A 22,594-nucleotide genomic window follows, 5' to 3' on the forward strand; every position below is an offset into this window, starting at 1 on the left:
TGAAATTAGAGCCTGAATATTGCAGATTCTGGCTGCACTGGGACAGGCTAGAGCCTTTTGAGTATTAAGAGTGGCTACTAAGTATGTTCGCGTGTTGGAGGTTTGGAGATGGGACTTCAACACATTTACTGTGAACCCGAGATCATGCAGTAACTGTACTGTTATTAGAGTGTACTGGAGACACTTTGGGTAAGAACTGGCTTTGATGAGCCAATTGTCTAGGTATGGGAAGACATGCCCTTGGGGGCATATGTATGAAAAGACAGATTTGCGAGTCCTTAATAGCTATTTTTTTAGAATCGCTATTAAGGACTTGCAAACTGCTATGTGGGTAGGAATCCCAATAATAATTGCAATTCCTACGCATTCCTTAATTGCGACTCGCAAATTGCGAGTTGCAATTAAGGAATCCCTTCCTATTCATTCCTATGGCCCAATAGGTACTCGCAAATTGCGCACACAATTTCAAGGATGCAAGGGTTCCGAAAGGACACCCTGTTGCACCCCTGAAAAGCGCTTTTTTCAAAGAATTTGCAAATTACCACCAACTGTAAGCTGGGGATAATTTGCGAATTCTTATGCCAAATTTGCACAACTTAGGTGCATTCTACATCGCATTTAAGGAATTGCAATTTGCGATTCCTTAACTGCAATGCAAAATAGGAAATAGCAAATTTTGTGATTCCCTATTTAGCGATGTCCTTTTGGGATGGTACATCCCAAAAAGGCCCTTTCCTGTTCGCAAATGGGCCGGTTCTGAGACTCGGCCCATTTGCGAGTGGGAATTGGGCTTCATACATATGCCCCTTGGTGAATAATCTGGGAGCAGTGGTGACTCCGAATGGAAGCACTTTGAACTGGTAGTGTTGTCCCGCTACTACAAACCTCAGATATTTGTGATGAGCGGGATGTATTGGAATATGGAAGTATGCGTCCTTTAAGTCTAGAGTAGACATAAAGTCGCCTTGCTGTAGGAGTGGGAGCACTTGTTGAAGTGTCAACATGTGAAAGTGATCTGAGCTAATATATTGATTTAACTATCTGAGGTCTAGTACAAGCCTGAGAGAGCCGTCCTTTTTGGGTATTAGAAAGCATAGGGAGTACACGCCGGATCCCTGATATTGTAAAGGTACGGGCTCTATGCCTCCCTTTTGAAGAAGAGACTGAACCTCTTGTTTGAGGAGGTGTAGATGCTCTGGTGACATTTTGTGTGAACGTGGAGGAATGTTTGGGGGATGGTAGGTAAGCTCCAGGCAATAACCAGATTGGATAATTCCTAGGACCCATCTGTCTGAAGTTATTGTATGCCAGACGGGGAGGAATTGAGAAAGAAGTCCCCCAACAGGTGTGGAATGAACGGGGAAGAGGAGGCAAGTCACTGTTTATTTGTTGAGGGGGAGGTGCGGGGGTGTGGAACCTTTACCTATTGCCTTGCCATTATTGCCTCTAAATCGGCCTTGAAAGTAACTTCACGAAGAGGGTGACTGACGCCTCTATATGATGTTGAGGTGTTATCTGTAGATATGCCTTTGAAGCCCCCTCTGTAGAAGGAACGACGAAAAGAACCCTGATTGGATGGGGACTGTAGGGCTCCCATTGATTTTGCAACGTCTGTGTCCTTCTTAATCTTCGCTAAGGAAGCGTCTATCACAGGACCAAAGAGATGCTCTTTATTAAAAGGTAGATTTAAGATAGAAGCCTGGACTTCAGGTTTAAACCATGAAATTCTAAGCCTGGTGTTCCTTCTTAGCAAGACACTGGTGTTGATTGCACGAGCGGCAGTGTCAGCTGCATCTAAAGCGCTTCTCATAGCAGTGTTTGAAATGAGTTTCTCTTCCAAATTAGGTTGTGTGCCTTAGAGTTATGTTCATCAGGTAGAAATTGGAGTAATTGCTCCAATTCGACTAGTCCGCTCTGTCATATCTAGCTAAGAGAGCCTGAATATTGGCAATACGCTAGCGATTGGCTGCCTGTGCAACGACTCTTTTTCTGGGGACATCTATTAGTTTAGATTCCTTGTCAGGAGGAGGGGCATCCCCGAGGTTTGGGGGCATTAGAAACCACTAGGGAATCTAATGGTAATTGACCCTTGATGTAAACTTGATCTGTTGGTGCAGATTTATGCTTCTTATCTACCCTTGGTGTAAGAATTTGTGCGCAAACTGGATCTTTAAAGATGTCGTCCGCGTGTCTAAGCGTACCCTTAGGCATAGGCAGTGTGTGAGTGGCTCGCTGGGAAGAGCTTAGTGTCTCAAAGAGAAAACCCTCCTCAAGTGACTCTTTATGAAGGTGATTGTGGTGGTGGTGAATTTGTAGGTGTTATTAAATTAGGGTTAGTTGGGGAAGGAGGTGATAGAGGAGGGGGAGAGGGATTAGTACACACATCTTCTCTCTTAAGAGGAATGTGGTAAAGTGTCCTCCGTTTCTGGTTTGCGTTTTAAAGGCAATTTGGCGTGAATATGTCCAGTTTTAGGCTAGATGACCAGTTCCATTTGTTTCGGTCCGGGTTTGAAGACAGGACGTCAAAACAGTTCTCCTTTGATGGAGTAGAAGTGTTTTTTTTGTTTCGGGGCCAACATTTTTGGAGCCGACGTTTTATGCGTCGAAGTGTTAAGATCCGAAGATGAGATAGTTACTAAGACGTGCTTCGGTCTCAGTGCCGATTGTTTTGGCTCAGTGCCCGAATGCGGCAGAATCGATCCCATGCATGAAGACTTTTCTGAAGAGAACCGTACCGGAGCCGCTGTGTTCTAGTTGTATTTTGTGACGTAAAGCCTGACAACACGGAGCGCCTTCTTGGATCAGAAGGATCTGCACGCGTTGCAGTCTTGTTCATAGTGCTACGGGGAGAGGCAAAAGTAGCACTCTTCGTGCGAGTCGGTGCGCCGGTACTTGGAAGGCACCGAGGACAGAATTTAAATGGAGTCCGTTCCATCGACTGCGAGCTGGTCCGAGGCGGCTGTGAGAAGTTGTCCTGGTATATGCTGCCCACTAATTATAGTGGGCACCCTGTACCAGTCCAAACAACCCCTTACTGATGATAGGTTAAAGACAACCTTTATTGAAAGCTATCCTAGTGGTAGCTATGGAGAGCAGACTTCAGGCTAAGTCTTGAAGGAATGTAAAGCAGCTTGTTTTACCAGTCTATAATCTCTTGAATGGCTAAATGTAAGACAACCACACCAGGTATATATATAAAATGTATTTATTTATTTCTAAACACACCCTCCTAGTCTCTTTATGAGACTAGAGGTCAAAACACATAAGTTACACTTCAAATAGTACAGTAAAATAGCACAAATACACATCAGGTCCTAGGGGCGAGCCAAACCATATACTAAAATAGTGGTATAAGAACCACGACTCAACTAGACACAAGGCCTAGAGCCTTGAGAATCGCTGGGACCCCAAGGAACCACCCAAGGTAGTGAAACAGGGGACCCACGGGGGCCGTGTGCAGTGGGAGAACACAGCCGCAAGCTCTTGTTAGCTTCTATGGAGAAAGTTGCGGTTAGATATTTAAAGATTAGGGACACTTAGGAACGAACTAGGACCAAACCCTATGGGACTTAGGAAGTTCTAGGGTCAAAACCCACGGGAGCACCAGAGTACTCGTGTTACCTCACCCAGGGAAGCCGGGTGCATAGGTGTCAAATGGTGTCGGGTCGCGTCGTCGTTTTCAATGGGAGCTGGCTAAGTGCTGCTGCTGGGAAGATGAGAAGTGTCCGAAGAGATCCAAGCCTGGATCGAAGATGTGGAGAACCTGAAAGCAGAGGGGACCGAGTCTGGGTCACTTGCCAGTGACCAGAGGCATGATAGACGAATGCCCACCAATGTCGGGTGTTTCAGGTGAAGAAGGTGAAGCTTGACTCTTCAGCCACGAGGACCAGGAGGTGTCGAGGACGACCAGAAGCTGGATTCGAGCTGTCCCACGAAGGATGTCGAGTGCTGCAGTGTCGGTGCCTGGATTGTACACAACAAGCCTTGGCAACAGCAACCCACGCAGAAAGGAGAAAGATGCTTCGGTGCAGACCAGCAAGGTCTGAGGGACTCACCATGCGGTGGGGATTCAGGGCACGCCTGGAGCAATCAGGGAAGCCCAAGGCAAATCAAAGTGGCCTTCTCAGGGACCCACCAGTCGATGGACCAGGGATCGCGAAGGAGCCTCGAGAGGAAACACAAAATGGTGGCCCACGGGTCACTCGGGGTGACTAGGCCGACAATCTTCGATGGATTCTCTACCCGAGGTGGGGGCTACCAGTAACCCCAAGCACGACTTCAAGAGATGTTGAGAAGTCAATGCACTTGCAAAAGTGTATGGTGACCAGGAATTCCGGTTCCACGCTACTCACGAGGGCTGTGGGTCTCAGCTTTGCTGGGGACTCGGGTCGGCCTCTGAGATGTCTGGAAATCCTCTTCCTGGGCTGCAAATACTTCGGAGTTCGGCGGAAGCTTCGGAGATGCAGAACGGCAAAATGCTTTGTTGGTGCCTGCCAAGCAGGGGAGTCACTCCTTGACCCCAAGGGAGATTTCTTCAGTCCTCTAGTCTTTAGTAGAGCGTCGAAGTTCCAGGATTCAGCTTCAGAGTTTCGTCCAGGGATATCTAAAGTTCTGGTTACAGAGGTTCCTTACTTATACCTAAGGAAGGGGTTGGACTACCTCTGGGGACCCACCTATGGGAGGGTTAGGAAAGAGAGGTGGCTACACCCATTTCCTTTGTCCAGTTTCGCGCCAGAGCAGGGGCTGGAAGCCCCTGAACCGGTTTGAGCTGGACTATGCACAGGGACACCAAATGTGCCCCCAGTTCAGGACTTCAAAGCACTCTGAGAGTGCTCCCACCCAGTCCTAATACACATCAGCCTGTCTGGGAGGTGGTTACACCTCCCTGTGACAGGAAACCTATTGTCCAGGCCTCTCCTGCCGGAGCTTCGTCAGCAGCAGGAGGCCAGACTTGTGTCTGTGGCTGCAGCATCCATTGTGTGATGCCAGGGCTCTGTTAAGTTTCTACCGGTTATACCAGTACTGCCATGTTTCTCCCTCTAGAAGGGTGGGATCATATACTTACATCAAGAACTGATGTGGGGGTATGATTCCAAGGTCTTTGACACCAAACACAACATGTTTCCGTGCAGCCAGTCCAAAGTTAGCATTAACCGTTTAAGATATAATTAAGGCTTCCTGTTTTCCGTTTTTACTGATTTTTACAGATAAATACAGACAGAAATCATTTATTTTCCTGTCTGTATTTATATGTAAATGTGGATAAAAATGGAAATGTGTCAATTTTTTTGAGTGATTCTAAATACTTTAAGTCGTGACTGTCAGGCCAATAGCTGTGAAGATTGACAAGTAAGCAGTTAAAAAATGAAGAAATTATTGTTATGAGGCTTTAACTCCAGTAGATATGCAAAGGTTGATACTAAAATGTTAATATTTTCATAAATGTGTATTGATTTATCATCTGTGGGACTTCATATTATTGAAATCTGTCATACATTTAGATAAAAGTTTACTTTTATTGTTTAAATAAATATGGAAATGTACTATTTTTGCTTCATTTGTCTCACAAAACCCAAAATAAAAATGGATAAATACAGATAAAATTAGCAAAAAATAAATATGGATGAATACAGACGGAAATGTCAAGAAAATAAATACCATAAAACCGGGAGCCCTAGATATAATGCACTTAAGAGTATATGGTCAGGCTGCACTACTGACAACCCCGGAGAAGAGATTCCGAAGGCTGCAGAGGGGTTCAGCTCATGCCTGGACACCCTCTCACATATAACCAAGCACCCTGCCTTCAGGATTGTTAAGGCCTGCCATATGGGTGACTGATAGGATTGTATGTACAGTGATAGGTGAGGTATAGTGAACCTATACCTCAGTAAGGGGTGCATGCACCACCTTACCCTGGCTGCAGTAGCAGACCTGTGGTGTCATTTTGGGTGGCTTTCCAGGGGTGGCATAATACATGCTTCAGCCCCTGGTAGGCCTCTGGGGTACCTATGCCCTTTAGTTCATAGTATACCATATACTAGGGACTCAAAAGGGTACCTCAGCATCCAATCTGTGGTGTACCTTAAAGTACATTGAATCATTTTAGAGAGGAAGAAGCTAGGTTGGGGCCTTGAATAGCAGGATCCCAGCCAGACTAAAGTCGAAAAACAGTGAAACACCAGCAAAAAGTGGGGGGTAACCATGTGAAGCAGATCCTACTCTCCTACAGCGGCTAGACCCAACGACCTTCCACGAAGTTTCCGATCGAAAGAGATTTCCTTGAACGATACGATTTGCAGAGAATGGAAAACATGATCGCATAACAATACCGTAGAGGGTAAGTGGATTGCGCACCAAGAAGAATCCGAGAAACAGTATTAAACCGGAGCGCAGCAATTCACGTCAGAACCTGATGGCAGAAAAAAACGATCTAACAATGGAGTTTATGCCCATGCGCATATCAGCGAAAGGAGGAGCCATCTACCTCGTGACTGGAAAGACTTCTTCGAAGAAAAACAAAGTGCAAACATCCGGACTCAACACTAGATGGCAGAAGTATGCAAAGCATGTGATCTACAGCTCACATGCCTTGAACTGTGTCTCTCTTGTTGAATATATGTTAGTAAGTTGTCTGTTGTGCTGCAGGTATGTTACGAACGTGTCTCTAGTGCTGCGTGTATGATAGTAGCGTCTTGTGCTGTGTTTATTAATAACGTGTCTCTGGTGCTGCGTGTATGTTAGTTATGTGTCTCTTGTGCTGTGTGTATGTTACTGAAGTGTTTCTCATGCTACATGTATGTAACATATCTCTGGTGATGCATATGTTAGTAATGTCTGTCATGCTGCATGTATGTTACAAATGTGACGCTCGTCGTTTCTGTATGTTACTAATGTGTCTCTCATGCAGCACGTATGATACTAATGTGTCCCTTGTGCATGTATGTTATTAACCTGTCTCTCATGCTGCATGTATGTCAGTAACGTTTGTCTTGTTCTGCACATGCTAGTAACATGTCTCTCCTGGTGTGTTAGTAATGTGTCTCTTCTGCTGCATTTATGTTACTAACATGTCTCTCATGCAACGTGTACGTTAGTAAAATGTCTCTTATGCTGCATGTATATTAGTAAAGTGTGTCTCATGGTGCGTGTTAGTAACGTCTCTCCTACTGCATTTGCTACCAACATGTCTCTCGTGCCGTGTGTATGTTAGTAACGTGTCATTGGTTCTGCATGTGTGTTAGTAAAGTCTGTCTTATACTGCGTGTGTTAGAAACATGTATTTGCTGCCGTATCGTCTCTCTCCCTCCTACCTCACACCGTCCCTATCCCTCCTACCTCAGACTGCCCCTCTCCCTTCCACCTGTCAGTGTCCCTCCCTCCCATCTCACACCATCCCTCTCCCTTCTACCTCAGACCATCCCTCTCCCTTCTACCTCAGACCATCCCTGTCCCTTCTACCTCAGACCATCCCTCTCCCTCCCATCTCACACTGTCCCTCTCCACCCCATCTCACACCGTCCTCTCCCTCCCATCTCACACCATCCCTCTCCCTTCTACCTCAGACCATCCCTCTCACCTCTCAGTGTCCCTCTCCCTCCCAGCTCACACCGTGCCTCTCCCTCCCATCTCACACTGTCCTCTCCCTCCCATCAAACACAATCCCTCTCAACTCACACTATCCTTCTCCCACCCACTGTCCCTCCCCCTCCCATCTCACACTGTCCCTCTCCCTCCCATCTTTTATCGTCCCTATCCCTCTCATCTCACACTGTCCTCTCCCTCCCATCTCACATCATCCCTCTCCCTTCTACCTCAGACCATCCCTCTCCCTCCCACCTGTCAGTGTCCCTCTCCCACCCACCTCTCAGTGTCCCTCTCATCCCATCTCACACCGTCCCTCTCCCTCCTACCTCAGACCGCCCCTCTCCCTCCCACCTGTCAGTGTCCCTCTCCCACCCACCTCTCAGTGTCCCTCTCATCCCATCTCACACCGTCCCTCTCCCTCCTACCTCAGACCGCCCCTCTCCCTCCCACCTGTCAGTGTCCCTCTCCCTCCCATCTCTCTGAAACCCAAATCAAGGTGTTTTCTCTGCTTCGTTTTCCCCTCCCTGAGACCATTGCTCCAAGGCTCAAAGAAGCCCTGGAGCAGCAAGCCTTCCCTGAGCCTCTCATACAGGAGCAGCACCGGGGATCCCTCCAGCTCTGGAGCAGGCGGTCTGTTCGGCTCACTCAACTGGGTCCCACTTCTAGACCAGATGCCCAACATAGGAAAATATGGACACTAGGTATGGTCTGAATACTGACCACCAAAATGGAATATGCTACTTACCAGTATGCATCTGTTCTTGGCATGTAGAGCTGCAGATCCACACACTAGCATAGATCGCCATCTGGTGTTGGGCTCGGATGCTTGCACGTTGTTGTTGTCTTGGAAGAAGTATTTGTGGTCACGAGATAGGTGACTCCTCCCTTGGACGATAGTGTGCATGGGCATCAACTCCATCGTTAGATTGTTTTTCGCCATGATGGGAAATGATGGAGTTAGTAGAGTTGAAAGATGTCCATGTGTGATAGCTAAGTAAGATAAAGCTGGAACAGATGCAGGTCCCGGGGAGGTGGGTGGGCGTGTGTGGATCTGCAGCTCTACATGCCAAGAACAGATGCATACTGGTAAGTAGCATATTCCATTCGAGGCATATGAGCTGCAGATCACACACTAGCATAGACTATGTAGCAGTGTCTCCCCTAGCAGTGGTCACCTGTATCGGTTGCAGCAGTTTGAAATAACGTTTTAAGGACAGCTTGGCCCACAGAAGCTTGTTGCTTTGCTTGTACGTCAACACAATAGTGTTTAGTGAAGGTGTGTGTTGTAGACCATGTGGCTGCCTTACAAATATCTTCTAAGGGAATGTTCCATAAGAATGCCATGGAAGCCCCTAGTTTGCGTGTAGAATGCTCTCTAGGGGGAACTGTTAGTGTGCGTTTAGCTTTCTGGTAGCATATTTGGATACATATAACTATCCACCCAGCAATCCCAGATTTGGAGATGGGGTTGCCCTTATGTGGTGGAGAGAAAGCTACAAACAATTGTTTTGCGGAATGATTTGGTTCTCTCAATGTAGTAAAGAAGGGCTCTTTTAACATCTAAGGTGTGGAGAGCTCTTTCCGATACCGAGTCTGGATTTGGGAAGAACACTGGTAACTCTACTGATTGGTTAAGATGAAAAGGAGATATGACTTTTGGAAGGAATTTAGGATTTGTCCTAAGAACCACTTTGTTGCGGTGTAGTTGTAAGAATGGTTCTTGTATGGTTAAAGCCTGGATTTCACTTACCCTTCTGAGGGATGTGATTGCGATAAGGAAAGCTACTTTCCACGTGAGGAACTGCAGTTCACATTTATGCAGAGGTTCAAATGGGGGTCCCATGAGCCTTGTAAGAACAATGTTTAGATTCCACACTGGAGCGGGTGGTAATCTGGGAGGAATAATTTGTTTTAGTCCTTCCATGAAGGCTTTGATCGCAGGGACTTTAAAGAGTGACAAGCGTTGTCGATTTTGTAAGTAGGCTGCTAATGCTGCTAGGTGGAGACGTATGGATGAGTACGATAAATAACATCTTTGCAAGTGTAGTAAGTAGCAAATGATGTTCTGGATGGATGCATCCAGTAGGTTTATATTATTGTTAGTGCAGTAAATGGCAAATCTTTTCCATTTTGTAGCATAGCACGCTCTAGTGCCTGGTCTTCTGGCTTCTTTTATAATGTTCATGCAGTCCGGTGGCAGGTTAAGGTAACCGAACTCTAGACTTCAGGAGCCAGATCGCCATATTCAGTTGACCTGGATCTGGATGTCTGATCTCTCCATGGTTCTGGGTTATTAAGGACGGGGAGAGATGCAGTTTTTGGAGTGGAACTAGAGAGAGAGTTCCAGTAGTGTTGTGAACCACAGCTGGAGTGCCCATGTGGGAGCTACTAGGATCAGTTTGAGAGACTGCTGTCTGAGCTTGCATACTACTAGTGGAATTAGTGGGAGAGGCGGAAAAGTGTACGCAAATCTGCCTGACCAGTTCATCCATATCGCATTGCCCTTTGACTGCGGGTGGGGAAACCTGGCGGCGAAGGTTGGGCATTTTGCGTTTTCGTGTGTGGCGAACAGATCTATGTCTGGTTGGCCCCATTTTTGGAAAAGGGGTAGTAGAACTGGGGGATGTAGTTCCCATTCGTGGATCTGTTGTGTCTGTCGACTTAACAGATCGGCAATCTGATTTTGAACCCCTGGAAGGTGTTCTGCAAGTAGGTATATGTTCTGAGGAATAGCCCATCTCCAAATGTTCTGTGCGAGATGAGACCGCTGCAGAGAATGTGTGCCTCCTTGTTTTTGTATGTAATACATGGCTGTCATGTTGTCCGTCCGGATGAGGACAGCCTTGTTCTGTACATGTAGTCGGAAGGATTTTAGTGCTAGGAATACTGCTAGGAGTTCTAGGTAATTGATATGGAGCACTTTCTGTTGAGTGGTCCATTTGCCCTGAGTGGTGTGTCTGAGGAGGTGGGCTCCCCATCCTCTGAGTGATGCGTCTGTTGTCAGCACTATCTGTGGAAGAGGCTCTAGGAACGGCCGCCCTTTGGACAAGTTTCTTATGTTCAACCACTGCAGAGAGCGATGTGTGCGGCTGTGCACCAACACCAGATCTGGGAGTTGTCCGTGAGCCTGGTTCGACTGACGTGCTAGACATTCTTGCAAGGGACGCATTTGAAGTTTTGCATAAGGCACAATGAAGATGCATGACGCCATCATGCCTATGAGTTGCATGAACACTCTGGCTGGAAGAGAGTGTTGGTTTTGAAATGTTGTGATAAGAGCTTGTATACGGGCTATCCTGGCTGGGTTGGGATATGCTAGGTCTGTGGAGGTGTTTATGGTGGCTCCTAGATATTGGTGTATATGAGAGGGTTGCAGATGAGACTTGGGATAGTTGATCGTGAACCCCAAGTTGTGTAATAGTTGGATGGTTTGGTGAGTGTGTAGAACACATTTGTTGAATGACTTTGCTTTTATTAGCCAGTCGTCTAGATACGGAAAGACATGAATTTGTTGTCTTCTGAGATGTGCTGCTACTACTGCAAGACATTTTGTGAATACTCTGGGCGCGGTTGTTACCCCGAATGGAAGGACTGTGAACTGGTAGTGTTGTCCGTCCACCACAAACCATAGGTACTTCCTGTGAGCAGGATGTATGGGAATGTGGAAGTAAGCGTCCTTGAGATCTAGTGTGGCAAGGAAATTGCCTTGTTGCAGCAGTGGGAGCACTTGTTGGAGAGTGATCATATGAAAATGATCCGAGTGAATATACAGATTTAGGGGTCTGAGGCCGAGTATTGGTCTTAGAGTCCCGTCCTTTTTTGGGATTAGGAAGTACAGTGAGTATACTCCTGTTCCTTGATGCTCTAAGGGAACTGGCTCTATTGCGTGCTTTTGGAGCAGTGAGAGAACCTCTTGCTTGAGGAGCGTAAGATGGTCTGGGGACATTGGACGCTGTTTGGGTGGTATGTGTGGAGGGGTAGCTGTAAGTTCCAGGCAGTAATCATACTGGATAATTTGTCTTACCCACTTGTCTGTTGTGACGGAGTACCAGACAGGTAGGAACTGTGTTAGTCTGCCCCGACTGGAGTGGAATGGTCTGGGGGCAGTGGAGGAAAGTCACTGTTTTGTGGCAGGGGAGGTGCGAGTGTTATTACCTCGTCCCTTATTGTTGTTTCCTCTGTATCCGCCTCTGAAATAACCTCTACTGGGAGATGTTTGTGTATTGGCTTTAAATGTAGACGCGGTGTCTGCGCCCATATTTTTGGAGGCTCCTCTGTAGAAGGAGCGCCGAAAGGAGCCACGCGTTTGTGGAGACTGTAATGCTCCCATGGACTTCGCAGTCTCGGTGTCCTTTTTCATTTTTCAAGGGCAGTGTCTACGGCTGGCCCAAATAATAGCTGTTCTTGGTTGAATGACTGACTGAGTATGGTAGTTTGTACCTCTGGCTTAAAGCCTGAAATGCGTAGCCAGGCATGGCGTCTAAGGAGCACACTGGTGTTAATTGATCTAGAGGCAGTGTCTGCTGCGTCAAGTGCACATTTAATTGACGCATTTGAAATGAGCTTGCCCTCTTGGATAAGGTCATTTGCTTGGGTTTTATACTGGTCAGGCAGATATTGTAAGAGGTTTTCTAATTGGTCGTCGTGTGCCCTATCATACCGTGCCAGTAGTGCTTGGGTGTTGGCAATACGCCAGTGATTAGCGGCTTGTGCTGCTACTCTTTTGCCAAAAGCTTCTAGCAGTTTGGATTCTTTATCCGAGGGTGGTGCATCTCCGGAGGTCTGGGAGTTGGCGCGTTTCCTAGCATTGGAAACGACCAAAGAATCCAAAGGCAACTGTCCTTTGATGTAAGTAGGATCTTCAGGGGCAGGCCTATATTTCTTTTCTCTTCTAGGGTTAAGAACCCTGGCTTGGTCAGGGTCTTTAAATACTTTAGGGGCATGTTTAATGACTCCTTTGATCATAGGTAATATTTGCACTGACTTTTGAGATTGTTCAAAAGTATCTAAGAGGAAATCTTCCTCTGGTGCGTCGGAGTGCATTGTGACCCCATGATAAAATGCAACTCTATTTAATAATTGGCCAAACCCTAGGTGATCATCTGGGGGAGCTGGTTTGGAGGGATATGGCTGTGGGTCTGGTATGTCTGTTGGCATAGAGAATGTCATCAAGTGGTGAGGTATCTGGATCTGTGAACGGATCATTAGGATCACCCCCACCCCCTAGGTCATCATCATCCGGAGGTGGTGTATGTGGTGGAGAAGTGACTGGTCAGGGTGGTGTAGGCAGAGGGGGTGGGTTAGAAGGCAGTGTAGGAGAAGAAGGGGGCACAGGCGATGTTGCAGAGTCCTTCTTGTGTACAGGAACTGGAGCAGATGGTGTGTCCAGTTTTCTTTTATTACATGGCACAGCCATGACCTGGCCAGTTTTTGGTTTGACATAAATCTTTTTCTGCTTTAGATCAATGGGATTTGGGTGAAAAAGTTCTTGTTCCTCGGTAACAGTTTTCGGTGCCGATTTTTTTGGTTCCAAGCGAGGTTGTGGTTCCTTATAGGTTTTGGCTTTAGGAGGTGTATCAGAGTCCTTAGCCGGCTGTTTCGCTGCCGAGGATGGTTTCGGAGCCAAAGCTGGATCTTTAGGCTTGGGAACCTTCGAAGCCGGCTTTTCTGTGTGTCGTGGCGTTTTCGGCGCCGATTTGGAGGTGGAAGGCGTCGGAGCCGATTTCGGCACCGAGTGTTCTTTTGGCTTCGGTGCCGAAGGTGCCGGTGGGACAATGACATGCGGTTTGCTCGGTCCCGAGCTACCGGAAGGCTTGTCTTTTTTCTCCGGAGCCGAGCCCGGAGGCAGGGCTTCTGAAGGATGTTTTCGGTCTCGACCGGGGCCAACAGGCGAAGTCTTGACCACTGCCTTTGGTTTTGGAGGGGTTGGGGCAGGGGCAGTGGTACTCGCACGTTGCCCAGGAGTGATGAGGTCGTCTGAGTCTTCTGCCTCGGAGATGACTTCGAGATCCTCGGAATCTTCTTCTGGGACATCGGGCCTTCATCAAAGATGTCCTCTGGTTCCGGGGCTTGTCTCTGTGCCATGATGTGTCTTCTAGCCCTTCGATCTCGGATGGTCTTTTTGGATCGAAAGGATGCACAGGCTGGACAGCTGGACTCGTCGTGGTTAGGTGATAGGCACGGGTTGCAGACCTTGTGGTGGTCACTGTGCGGAAATTTTGCTCCACAGTGGGGGCATTTTTTGAAAGGCGTCCTTTCATGAGCCATAAGCCTTAGGGCGTGGATCGGCCCAGCTGTCCGCGTCGACGTCCGGAATCAAGCCGATGAAATCGATGTCGAAGATGAAGGTGATTCGATGGTTTTTGTGTAAATTTTGCGCTTCGAGAAGCTTGGAATTGTGATTTCCAACCGGAGCGGAAAAGTTGCATCCGAACCCAATGGCGGAAAAAAACAATCTAACGATGGGGTTGATGCCCATGCGCACTATCATCGAAGGGAGGAGTCACCTATCTTGTGACTACAAAGACTTCTTCCAAGACAACAACAACGTGCAAGCATCCGAGCCCAACACCAGATGGCGATCTATGCTAGAGTGTGATCTGCAGCTCATATACCTCGAACATATATTTTAAAGCACTTGTTTGATCTTAAACAGTATATTGCAGCACCCTGTTTTATTCTGTGTAATACAATTTTAAATAACGACATTCACAGTGCTTTTTGTCAGAGTGGGCCTTGTAGCACTATAACAAGTCACTATTCCTCACTGCACCAATCAGGGTTTCAGTCTGTGATTCTCTGCTCAAACACAAAGACATCTGCAGTGATCACATTAGTCAACTGACATTTAATAAGGTAAAAGAGCATTTCCTTTTTATTAGTTCCACTTGCATTTATTTTTTATTTGAGGTGCGAAACATTCACACAGTCTATGCTTCACTTTATGATCAATTCACACAGACTCTGTATCATCCAATCATACATTCACACAGTCTCTGTTTCATACATTCACACAGACTCTGTTTCATCCAATCATACATTCACACAGACTCTGTTTCATCCAATCATACATTCACACAGACTCTGTTTCATCCAATCATACATTCACACAGACTCTGTTTCATCCAGTCATACATTCACACAGACTCTGTTTCATCCAATCATACATTCACACAGTCTCTGTTTCATACATTCACACAGACTCTGTTTCATCCAATCATACATTCACACAGACTCTGTTTCATCCAATCATACATTCACACACTCTGTTTCATCCAGTCATACATTCACACAGACTCTGTTTCATCCAATCATACATTCACACAGACTCTGTTTCATCCAGTCATACATTCACACAGACTCTGTTTCATCCAATCATACATTCACACAGACTCTGTTTCATCCAATCATACATTCACACAGACACACTGTCAGAGACATAACGGGACACGTGGTACACGATGGTAGTGAACAGACAGGCCCTTTGGCATACACTGGCACAGACATGCAGGAACGTGTGGTACACAGTGGTAGCGAACAGACCGGGCACGTGGCACACACTGGCAGAGACATGTCGGGACATGTGGTACACCGTGGTAGTGAACAGTCAGGGCACGTGCTACACACTGGTAGAGACATGTGGGAAAACGTGGTACACGGTGGTAGGGTACAGACGGGTTCTGTGGCACACACTGTAGAGACATGTCATGACACGTGGTACAAGGTGGTCGTGAACACACAGGAAACGTGGCACACACTGGCAGAGCCATGCGGTTAATCGTGGGACAAGGTGGTAGTGAACAGTCAGGGCACATGCCACACGCTGGCAGAGACATGTGGGAACACATGGTATACGGTGGTAGTGAACACACAGGAAACGTGGCACACAGTGGCGACATGTCAGGACAAGTGGTTCACCACGGTAGTGAACAGTCAGGGCAGGTGCCACACACTGTAGAGACATGTCAGGACACGTGGTACAAGGTGGTCGTGAACACACAGGGCACGTGCCACCCACTGGCACAGACATGTCGGGACACGAAGCACACCCCAGACTCACAAACACTCTCAGAGCAGCCCCCACCCGCCAGAGGTCACACTCAAGGGGGGGTCACTGCACCTGCCTGCCAGGAAAGCCTTTAGCGCCTGGGCTCCCGTCCGGGCCGCGCTCCCCCTGAAACAGAAAGAAGAGGAAGAGGGTCAATGCCGGGGGACCCCCGGGCCTGGAAGGCGGCGGTGGGGGGGGGGGGGGGGGAGGAAAGGAGGAGGGAGGGCAATGAGAGGCAGAGAAAGGATGGGGCATGGAGGGGAAAAGGGACGCGAAAGAGGCAGAGAGAGTGACAGAGTGAGACTGCGAGAGAGAGGCTTAAAGAGAGAGAGGCAGAGAGAGTGAGACTGCGAGAGAGAGAGAGAGTGAGAGAGCGATAGAGTGAGACTGCGAGAGAGAAGCTTAGAGAGTGAGAGAGAGAGGCAGAGAGAGTGACAGAGTGAGACTGCGCGAGAGAGGCTTAGAGAGTGAGAGAGAGAGGCAGAGAGAGTGATAGAGTGAGACTGCGAGAGAGAAGCTTAGAGTGAGAGAGAGAGGCAGAGAGAGTGACAGAGTGAGACTGCGCGAGAGAGGCTTAGAGAGTGTGTGAGAGAGAGTGACAGAGTGAGACTGCGAGAGAGAGAGTGAGGGAGCGACAGAGTGAGACTGCGAGAGAGAAGCTTAAAGAGAGAGAGAAAGAGAGCGCGAGAGAGGCAGAGAGAGTGACAGTGTGAGACTGCGAGAGAGAGGCTTAAAGAGAGAGAGTGAGACTGCGAGAGAGAGAAAGTGATGGAGCGACAGAGAGACTGCGAGAGAGAAGTTTAGAGAGTGAGAGGCAGAGAGAGTGACAGAGTGAGACTGTGAGAGAGAGGCTTAGAGAGAGAGCGAGAGAGAGAGAGGCTTAGAGAGAGAGCGAGAGACAGAGTGAGTGAGACTGCGAGAGAAAGAAAGTGATGGAGCGACAGAGTGAGACTGCGAGAGAGAGGCTTAAAGAAAGAGAGAGAGAGAGAGGCAGAGAGAGTGAGGGAGCGACAGAGTGAGACTGCAAGAGAGAAGCTTAGAGAGTGAGAGAGAGAGGCAGAGGGAGTGACAGAGTGAGACTGTGAGAGAGAGGTTCAGAGAGAGAGCGAGAGACATAGTGAGAGAGTGAGACTGCAAGAAAGAGAGAGTGAGGGAGCGACAGAGTGAGACTGCGAGAGAGAGTGAGTGAGACTGCGAGAGAGAGAGAGTGAGGGAGCGACAGAGTGAGACTGAGAGAAGCTTAGAGAGTGAGAGGCAGAGAGAGTGACAGAGTGGGACTGCGAGAGAGAGGCTTAAAGAGAGAGAGAGAGAGTGCGAGAGAGAGAGTGCGAGAGAGAGAGAGGCAGAGAGAGTGACACTGCGAGAGAGAGGCTTAAAGAAAGAGAGAGAGAGGGGCAGAGACAGTAAGACTGCGAGAGAAAGAAAGTGATGGAGCGACAGAGTGAGACTGCGAGAGAGGCTTAAAGAGAGAGAGAGAGGCAGAGAGAGAGTGAGGGAGCGACAGAGTGAGACTGCGAGAGAGAAGCTTAGAGAGTGAGAGAGAGGCAGAGAGAGTGACAGAGTGACACTGCGAGAGAGAGGCTTGAAGAAAGAGAGAGAGAGAGAGAGAGGGGCAGAGACAGCGAGACTGCGAGAGAAAGAAAGTGATGGAGCGACAGAGTGAGACTGCGAGAGAGAGGCTTAAAGAGAGAGAGAGAGGCAGAGAGAGAGTGAGGGAGCGACAGAGTGAGACTGCGAAAAAGAAGCTTAGAGAGTGAGAGAGAGAGGCAGAGAGTGACAGAGTGAGACTGCGAGAGAGAGGCTTAAAGAGAGAGAGAGAGGCAGAGAGATAGACTGCAAGAGAGAAAGTGAGGGAGCGACAGAGTGAGACTGCGAGAGAGAGGCTTAAAGAGAGAGACAGAGTGAGTGACACTGCGAGAGAGAGAGAGTGAGGGAGCGACAGAGTAAGACTGCGAGAGAGAAGCTTAAAGAGTGAGAGAGAGGCAGAGTGACAGAGTGAGACTGCGAGAGAGAGAGGCTTAGAGAGAGAGAGAGAGTGAGACTTCGAGAGAGAGTGAGGGAGCGACAGAGTGAGACTGAGAGAGAGAGGCTTAAAGAGAGAGAGATAGAGTGAGTGAGACTGCGAGAGAGAGAGAGAGTGAGGGAGCGACAGAGTGAGACTGCTAGAGAGAGGCTTAAAGAAAGATACAGAGTCAGAGTGAGTGAGACAGAGAGCGAGAGTGAGGGAGTGACAGAGTGAGACCGCGAGAGAGAAGCTTAGAGAGAGGCAGAGAGATTGACAGAGTGAGACTGCGAGAGAGGCTTAGAGAGTGACAGAGTGAGACTGGGAGAGAGTGTGAGGGAGCGACAGAGTGAGACTGCGAGAGAGAGGCTTAAAGAGAGAGAAAGAGGCAGAGAGAGTGACAGAGTGAGACTGCGAGAGAGAGGCTTAAAGAGAGAGAGAGGCAGAGAGAGAGACTGCAAGAGAGAGAGAGTGAGGGAGCGACAGAGTGAGACTGCGAGAGAGAAGCTTAGAGAGTGAGAGAGAGAGGCAGAGAGAGTGACAGAGTCAGACTGCGCGAGAGAGGCTTAGAGAGAGAGAGAGAGAGAGAGGCAGAGAGAGTGACAGAGTGAGACTGCGAGAGAGAGAGGCTTAAAGAGAGAGAGGCAGAGAGAGTGAGACTGCGTGAGAGAGGGAGTGAGGGAGAGGCAGAGAGAGTGAGACTGCGAGAGAGAAGCTTAAAGAGAGAGAAAGAGAGAGGCAAGAGAGAGAGAGATAGGCAGAGAGAGTGAGAGAGTGACAGTGTGAGACTGTGAGAGAGAGGCTTAAAGAGAGAGAGAGAGTGAGACTGCGAGAGAGAGAAAGTGATGGAGCGACAGAGTGAGACTGCGAGAGAGAAGCTTAGAGAATGAGAGGCAGAGAGAGTGACCGAGTGAGACTGTGAGAGAGAGGTTTAGAGAGAGCGAGAGCGCGCGAGTGAGAGGCTAAGAGAGAGAGCGAGAGACAGAGTGAGTGAGACTGCGAGAGAAAGAAAGTGATGGAGCGACAGAGAGAGACTGCGAGAGGGAGGCTTAAAGAGAGAGAGAGAGAGAGGCAGAGAGAGAGTGAGGGAGCGACAGTGTGAGACTGCGAGAGAGAAGCTTAGAGAGTGAGAGAGAGAGGCAGAGAGAGTGACAGATTGACACTGCGAGAGAGAGGCTTAAAGAAAGAGAGAGTGAGAGAGAGAGGCAGAGAGAGTGACAGAGTGAGACTGTGAGAGAGAGGCTCAGAGAGAGCGAGAGACCGAGTAAGTAAGAGAGAGAGAGTCAGGGAGAGAGAGTGAGACTGCAAGAGAGAGAGAGTGAGGGAGCGACAGTGAGACTGCGAGAGAGAGAGGCTTAGAGAGAGAGAGTGAGTGAGACTTCGAGAGAGAGTGAGGGAGCGACAGAGTGAGACTGAGAGAGAGAGGCTTAAAGAGAGAGAGAGATAGAGTGAGTGAGACTGCGAGAGAGAGAGAGAGTGAGGGAGCGACAGAGTGAGACTGCTAGAGAGAGGCTTAAAGAAAGATACAGAGTCAGAGTGAGTGAGACAGAGAGCGAGAGTGAGGGAGTGACAGAGTGAGACCGCGAGAGAGAAGCTTAGAGAGAGGCAGAGAGAGTGACAGAGTGAGACTGCGAGAGAGGCTTAGAGAGTGACAGAGTGAGACTGGGAGAGAGAGTGAGGGAGCGACAGAGTGAGACTGCGAGAGAGAGGCTTAAAGAGAGAGAAAGAGGCAGAGAGAGTGACAGAGTGAGACTGCGAGAGAGAGGCTTAAAGAGAGAGAGAGGCAGAGAGAGAGACTGCAAGAGAGAGAGAGTGAGGGAGCGACAGAGTGAGACTGCGAGAGAGAAGCTTAGAGAGTGAGAGAGAGGCAGAGAGAGTGACAGAGTCAGACTGCGCGAGAGAGGCTTAGAGAGAGAGAGAGGGAGAGAGAGGCAGAGAGAGTGAGACTGCGTGAGAGAGAGAGTGAGGGAGAGGCAGAGAGAGTGAGACTGCGTGAGAGAGAGAGTGAGGGAGAGGCAGAGAGAGTGAGACTGCGAGAGAGAAGCTTAAAGAGAAAGAGAGAGCGCAAGAGAGAGAGAGATAGGCAGAGAGAGTGAGAGAGTGATAGTGTGAGACTGTGAGAGAGAGGCTTAAAGAGAGAGAGAGAGTGAGACTGCGAGAGAGAGAAAGTGATGGAGCGACAGAGTGAGACTGCGAGAGAGAAGCTTAGAGAATGAGAGGCAGAGAGAGTGACCGAGTGAGACTGTGAGAGAGAGGTTTAGAGAGAGCGAGAGCGCGCGAGTGAGAGGCTTAGAGAGAGAGCGAGAGACAGAGTGAGTGAGACTGCGAGAGAAAGAAAGTGATGGAGCGACAGAGAGAGACTGCGAGAGGGAGGCTTAAAGAGAGAGAGAGAGAGAGAGAGAGAGGCAGAGAGAGAGTGAGGGAGCGACAGTGTGAGACTGCGAGAGAGAAGCTTAGAGAGTGAGAGAGAGAGGCAGAGAGAGTGACAGATTGACACTGCGAGAGAGAGGCTTAAAGAAAGAGAGAGTGAGAGAGAGAGGCAGAGAGAGTGACAGAGTGAGACTGTGAGAGAGAGGCTCAGAGAGAGCGAGAGACCGAGTAAGTAAGAGAGAGAGAGTCAGGGAGAGAGAGTGAGACTGCAAGAGAGAGAGAGTGAGGGAGCGACAGTGAGACTGCGAGAGAGAGGCTTAAAGAGAGAGAGAGAGTGAGACTGCGAGAGAGAGAGTGAGAGAGCGACAAAGTGAGACTGCGAGAGAGAAGCTTAAAGAGTGAGAGAGAGAGGCAGAGAGAGTGACAGAGTGAGACTGCGCGAGAGAGGCTTAAAGAGAGAGAGAGAGCGCGAGAGAGAGGCAGAGAGAGTGACACTGCGAGAGAGAGGCTTAAAGACAGAGAGAGGCAGAGAGAGTGAGACTGCAAGAGAAAGAAAGTGATGGAGCGACAGAGTGAGACTGCGAGAGAGAGGCTTAAAGAGAGAGAGAGAGGCAGAGAGAGAGTGAGGGAGCGACAGAGTGAGACTGCGAGAGAGAAGCTTAGAGTGAGAGAGAGAGGCAGAGAGAGTGACAGAGTGACACTGCGAGAGAGAGGCTTAAAGAGAGAGAGAGAGAGAGACAGAGTGAGTGAGACTGCGAGGGAGAGAGAGTGAGGGAGCGACAGAGTGAGACTGCGAGAGAGAGGCTTAGAGAGAGAGTGAGTGAGACTCCGAGAGAGAGTGAGGGAGCGACAGAGTGAGACTGAGAGAGAGAGGCTTAAAGAGAGAGAGAGTGAGTGAGACTGCGAGAGAGAGAGAGTGAGGGAGCGACAGAGTGAGACTGCTAGAGAGAGGCTTAAAGAGAGATACAGAGACAGAGTGAGTGAGACAGCGAGCGAGAGACAGTGAGGGAGCGACAGAGTGAGACCGCGAGAGAGAAGCTTAGAGAGTGAGAGAGAGAGGCAGAGAGAAGGACCGAGTGAGACTGGGAGAGAGAGGCTTAGAGAGTAACAGAGTGAGACTGGGAGAGAGAGTGAGGGAGCGACAGAGTGAGACTGCGAGAGAGAGGCTTAAAGAGAGAGAGAGACAGAGTGAGTGAGACTGCGAGAGAGAGTGAGGGAGCGACAGAGTGAGACTGCGAGAGAGAAGCTTAGAGAGTGAGAGAGCGAGGCAGAGAGAGTGACAGAGTGAGACTGCGAGAGAGAGGCAGAGAGAGAGAGAGAGCGAGAGGAAGAGAGAGAGAGGGAGGGAAGGAGAGACAGAGAGAGTGACAGAGGCAGAGAGTGAGACTGGAAGAGAGTCAGGGAGAAGCAAAGAGAGTTAGAAAGAGGCAGAGAGAGGGAGAAAGAGGCAGAGAGAGTGATAGAGTGTGAGAGAGAGAGAGAGGGAGAGAAAGAGAGAGAGAGAGAGAGGCAGAGAATGAGAGAACGAGAGAGTGAGATTGCTAGAGAGAGGCTTGGAGAGTGAGAGAGTCAGCAAGAGAGAGGGGGGAGGGAGAGAGTGAGACTAAGAGAGAGAGAGAGAGAGAGGCAAAGAGAGTGAGAGCGACAGTCAGTGAGACTGCGAGAGAGAGTCAGGGAGAGGCAGAGAGCGTGATAGAGTGAGAGAGAGTGAGAGAGAGAGAGTGTGTGAGAGAGAGAGAGTGTGTGAGAGAGAGAGAGAGAGGCAGAGAGTGAGAACGAGAAAGTGACAGAGTGAGACTGCGAGAGAGAGGTGCAGAGAAAGTGAGAGAGAGAGGCAGAGAGTGAGAGAGGCAGAGAGAGTGAGAAAGTGGCACGGAGAGAGGGGGAGGGAAGGAGAGTGAGAGAGAGCAAGAGAGTGAGACTGCGAGAGAGAGAAGCAGAGCGAATGAGAGAGCGAGAGAGAAGCTTAAAGAGTGAGAGAGAGAGGCAGAGAGAGTGACAGAGTGAGACTGCGAGAGAGAGGCTTAAAGAGAGAGAGAGCGCGAGAGAGAGAGAGAGGCAGAGAGAGTGACACTGCGAGAGAGAGGCTTAAAGAGAGAGAGAGGGGCAGAGACAGTGAGACTGCGAGAGAAAGAAAGTGATGGAGCGACAGAGTGAGACTGCGAGAGAGAGGCTTAAAGAGGGAGAGAGAGAGGCAGAGAGAGAGTAAGGGAGCGACAGAGTGAGACTGTGAGAGAGAAGCTTAGAGAGTGAGAGAGACAGGCAGAGAGAGTGACAGAGTGAGACTGCGAGAGAGAGGCTTAAAGACAGAGAGAGAGAGAGAGGCAGAGAGAGAGTGAGGGAGCGACAGAGTGAGACTGCGAGAGAGAAGCTTAGAGAGTGAGAGAGAGAGGCAGAGAGAGTGACAGAGTGACACTGCGAGAGAGAGGCTTAAAGAGAGAGAGAGAGAGAGACAGAGTGAGTGAGACTGCGAGGGAGAGAGAGTGAGGGAGCGACAGAGTGAGACTGCGAGAGAGAGGCTTAGAGATAGAGAGAGAGTGAGTGAGACTCCGAGAGAGAGTGAGGGAGCGACAGAGTGAGACAGAGAG

General features: G+C 49.0%; 1 protein-coding gene across 3 annotated transcripts in view; it reads right to left on the reverse strand.

The window, feature by feature from the left end:
- The window catches only part of COL27A1 (collagen type XXVII alpha 1 chain), a 2,221,286-nt gene that overhangs the window by 1,511,606 nt on the left and 687,086 nt on the right, over positions 1-22,594 (reverse strand). For all 3 annotated transcript variants that reach the window (XM_085614179.1, XM_085614180.1, XM_085614178.1), the window contains exon 9: positions 15,707-15,760. In XM_085614179.1, the coding sequence (XP_085470305.1) occupies positions 15,707-15,760 (54 nt within the window). The remainder of the gene's footprint in view (positions 1-15,706; positions 15,761-22,594) is intronic.

This window comes from Triturus cristatus, chromosome 1_2 (assembly GCF_964204655.1).
Source record: "Triturus cristatus chromosome 1_2, aTriCri1.1, whole genome shotgun sequence".
NCBI classification, from domain to species: Eukaryota; Metazoa; Chordata; class Amphibia; order Caudata; family Salamandridae; genus Triturus; species Triturus cristatus.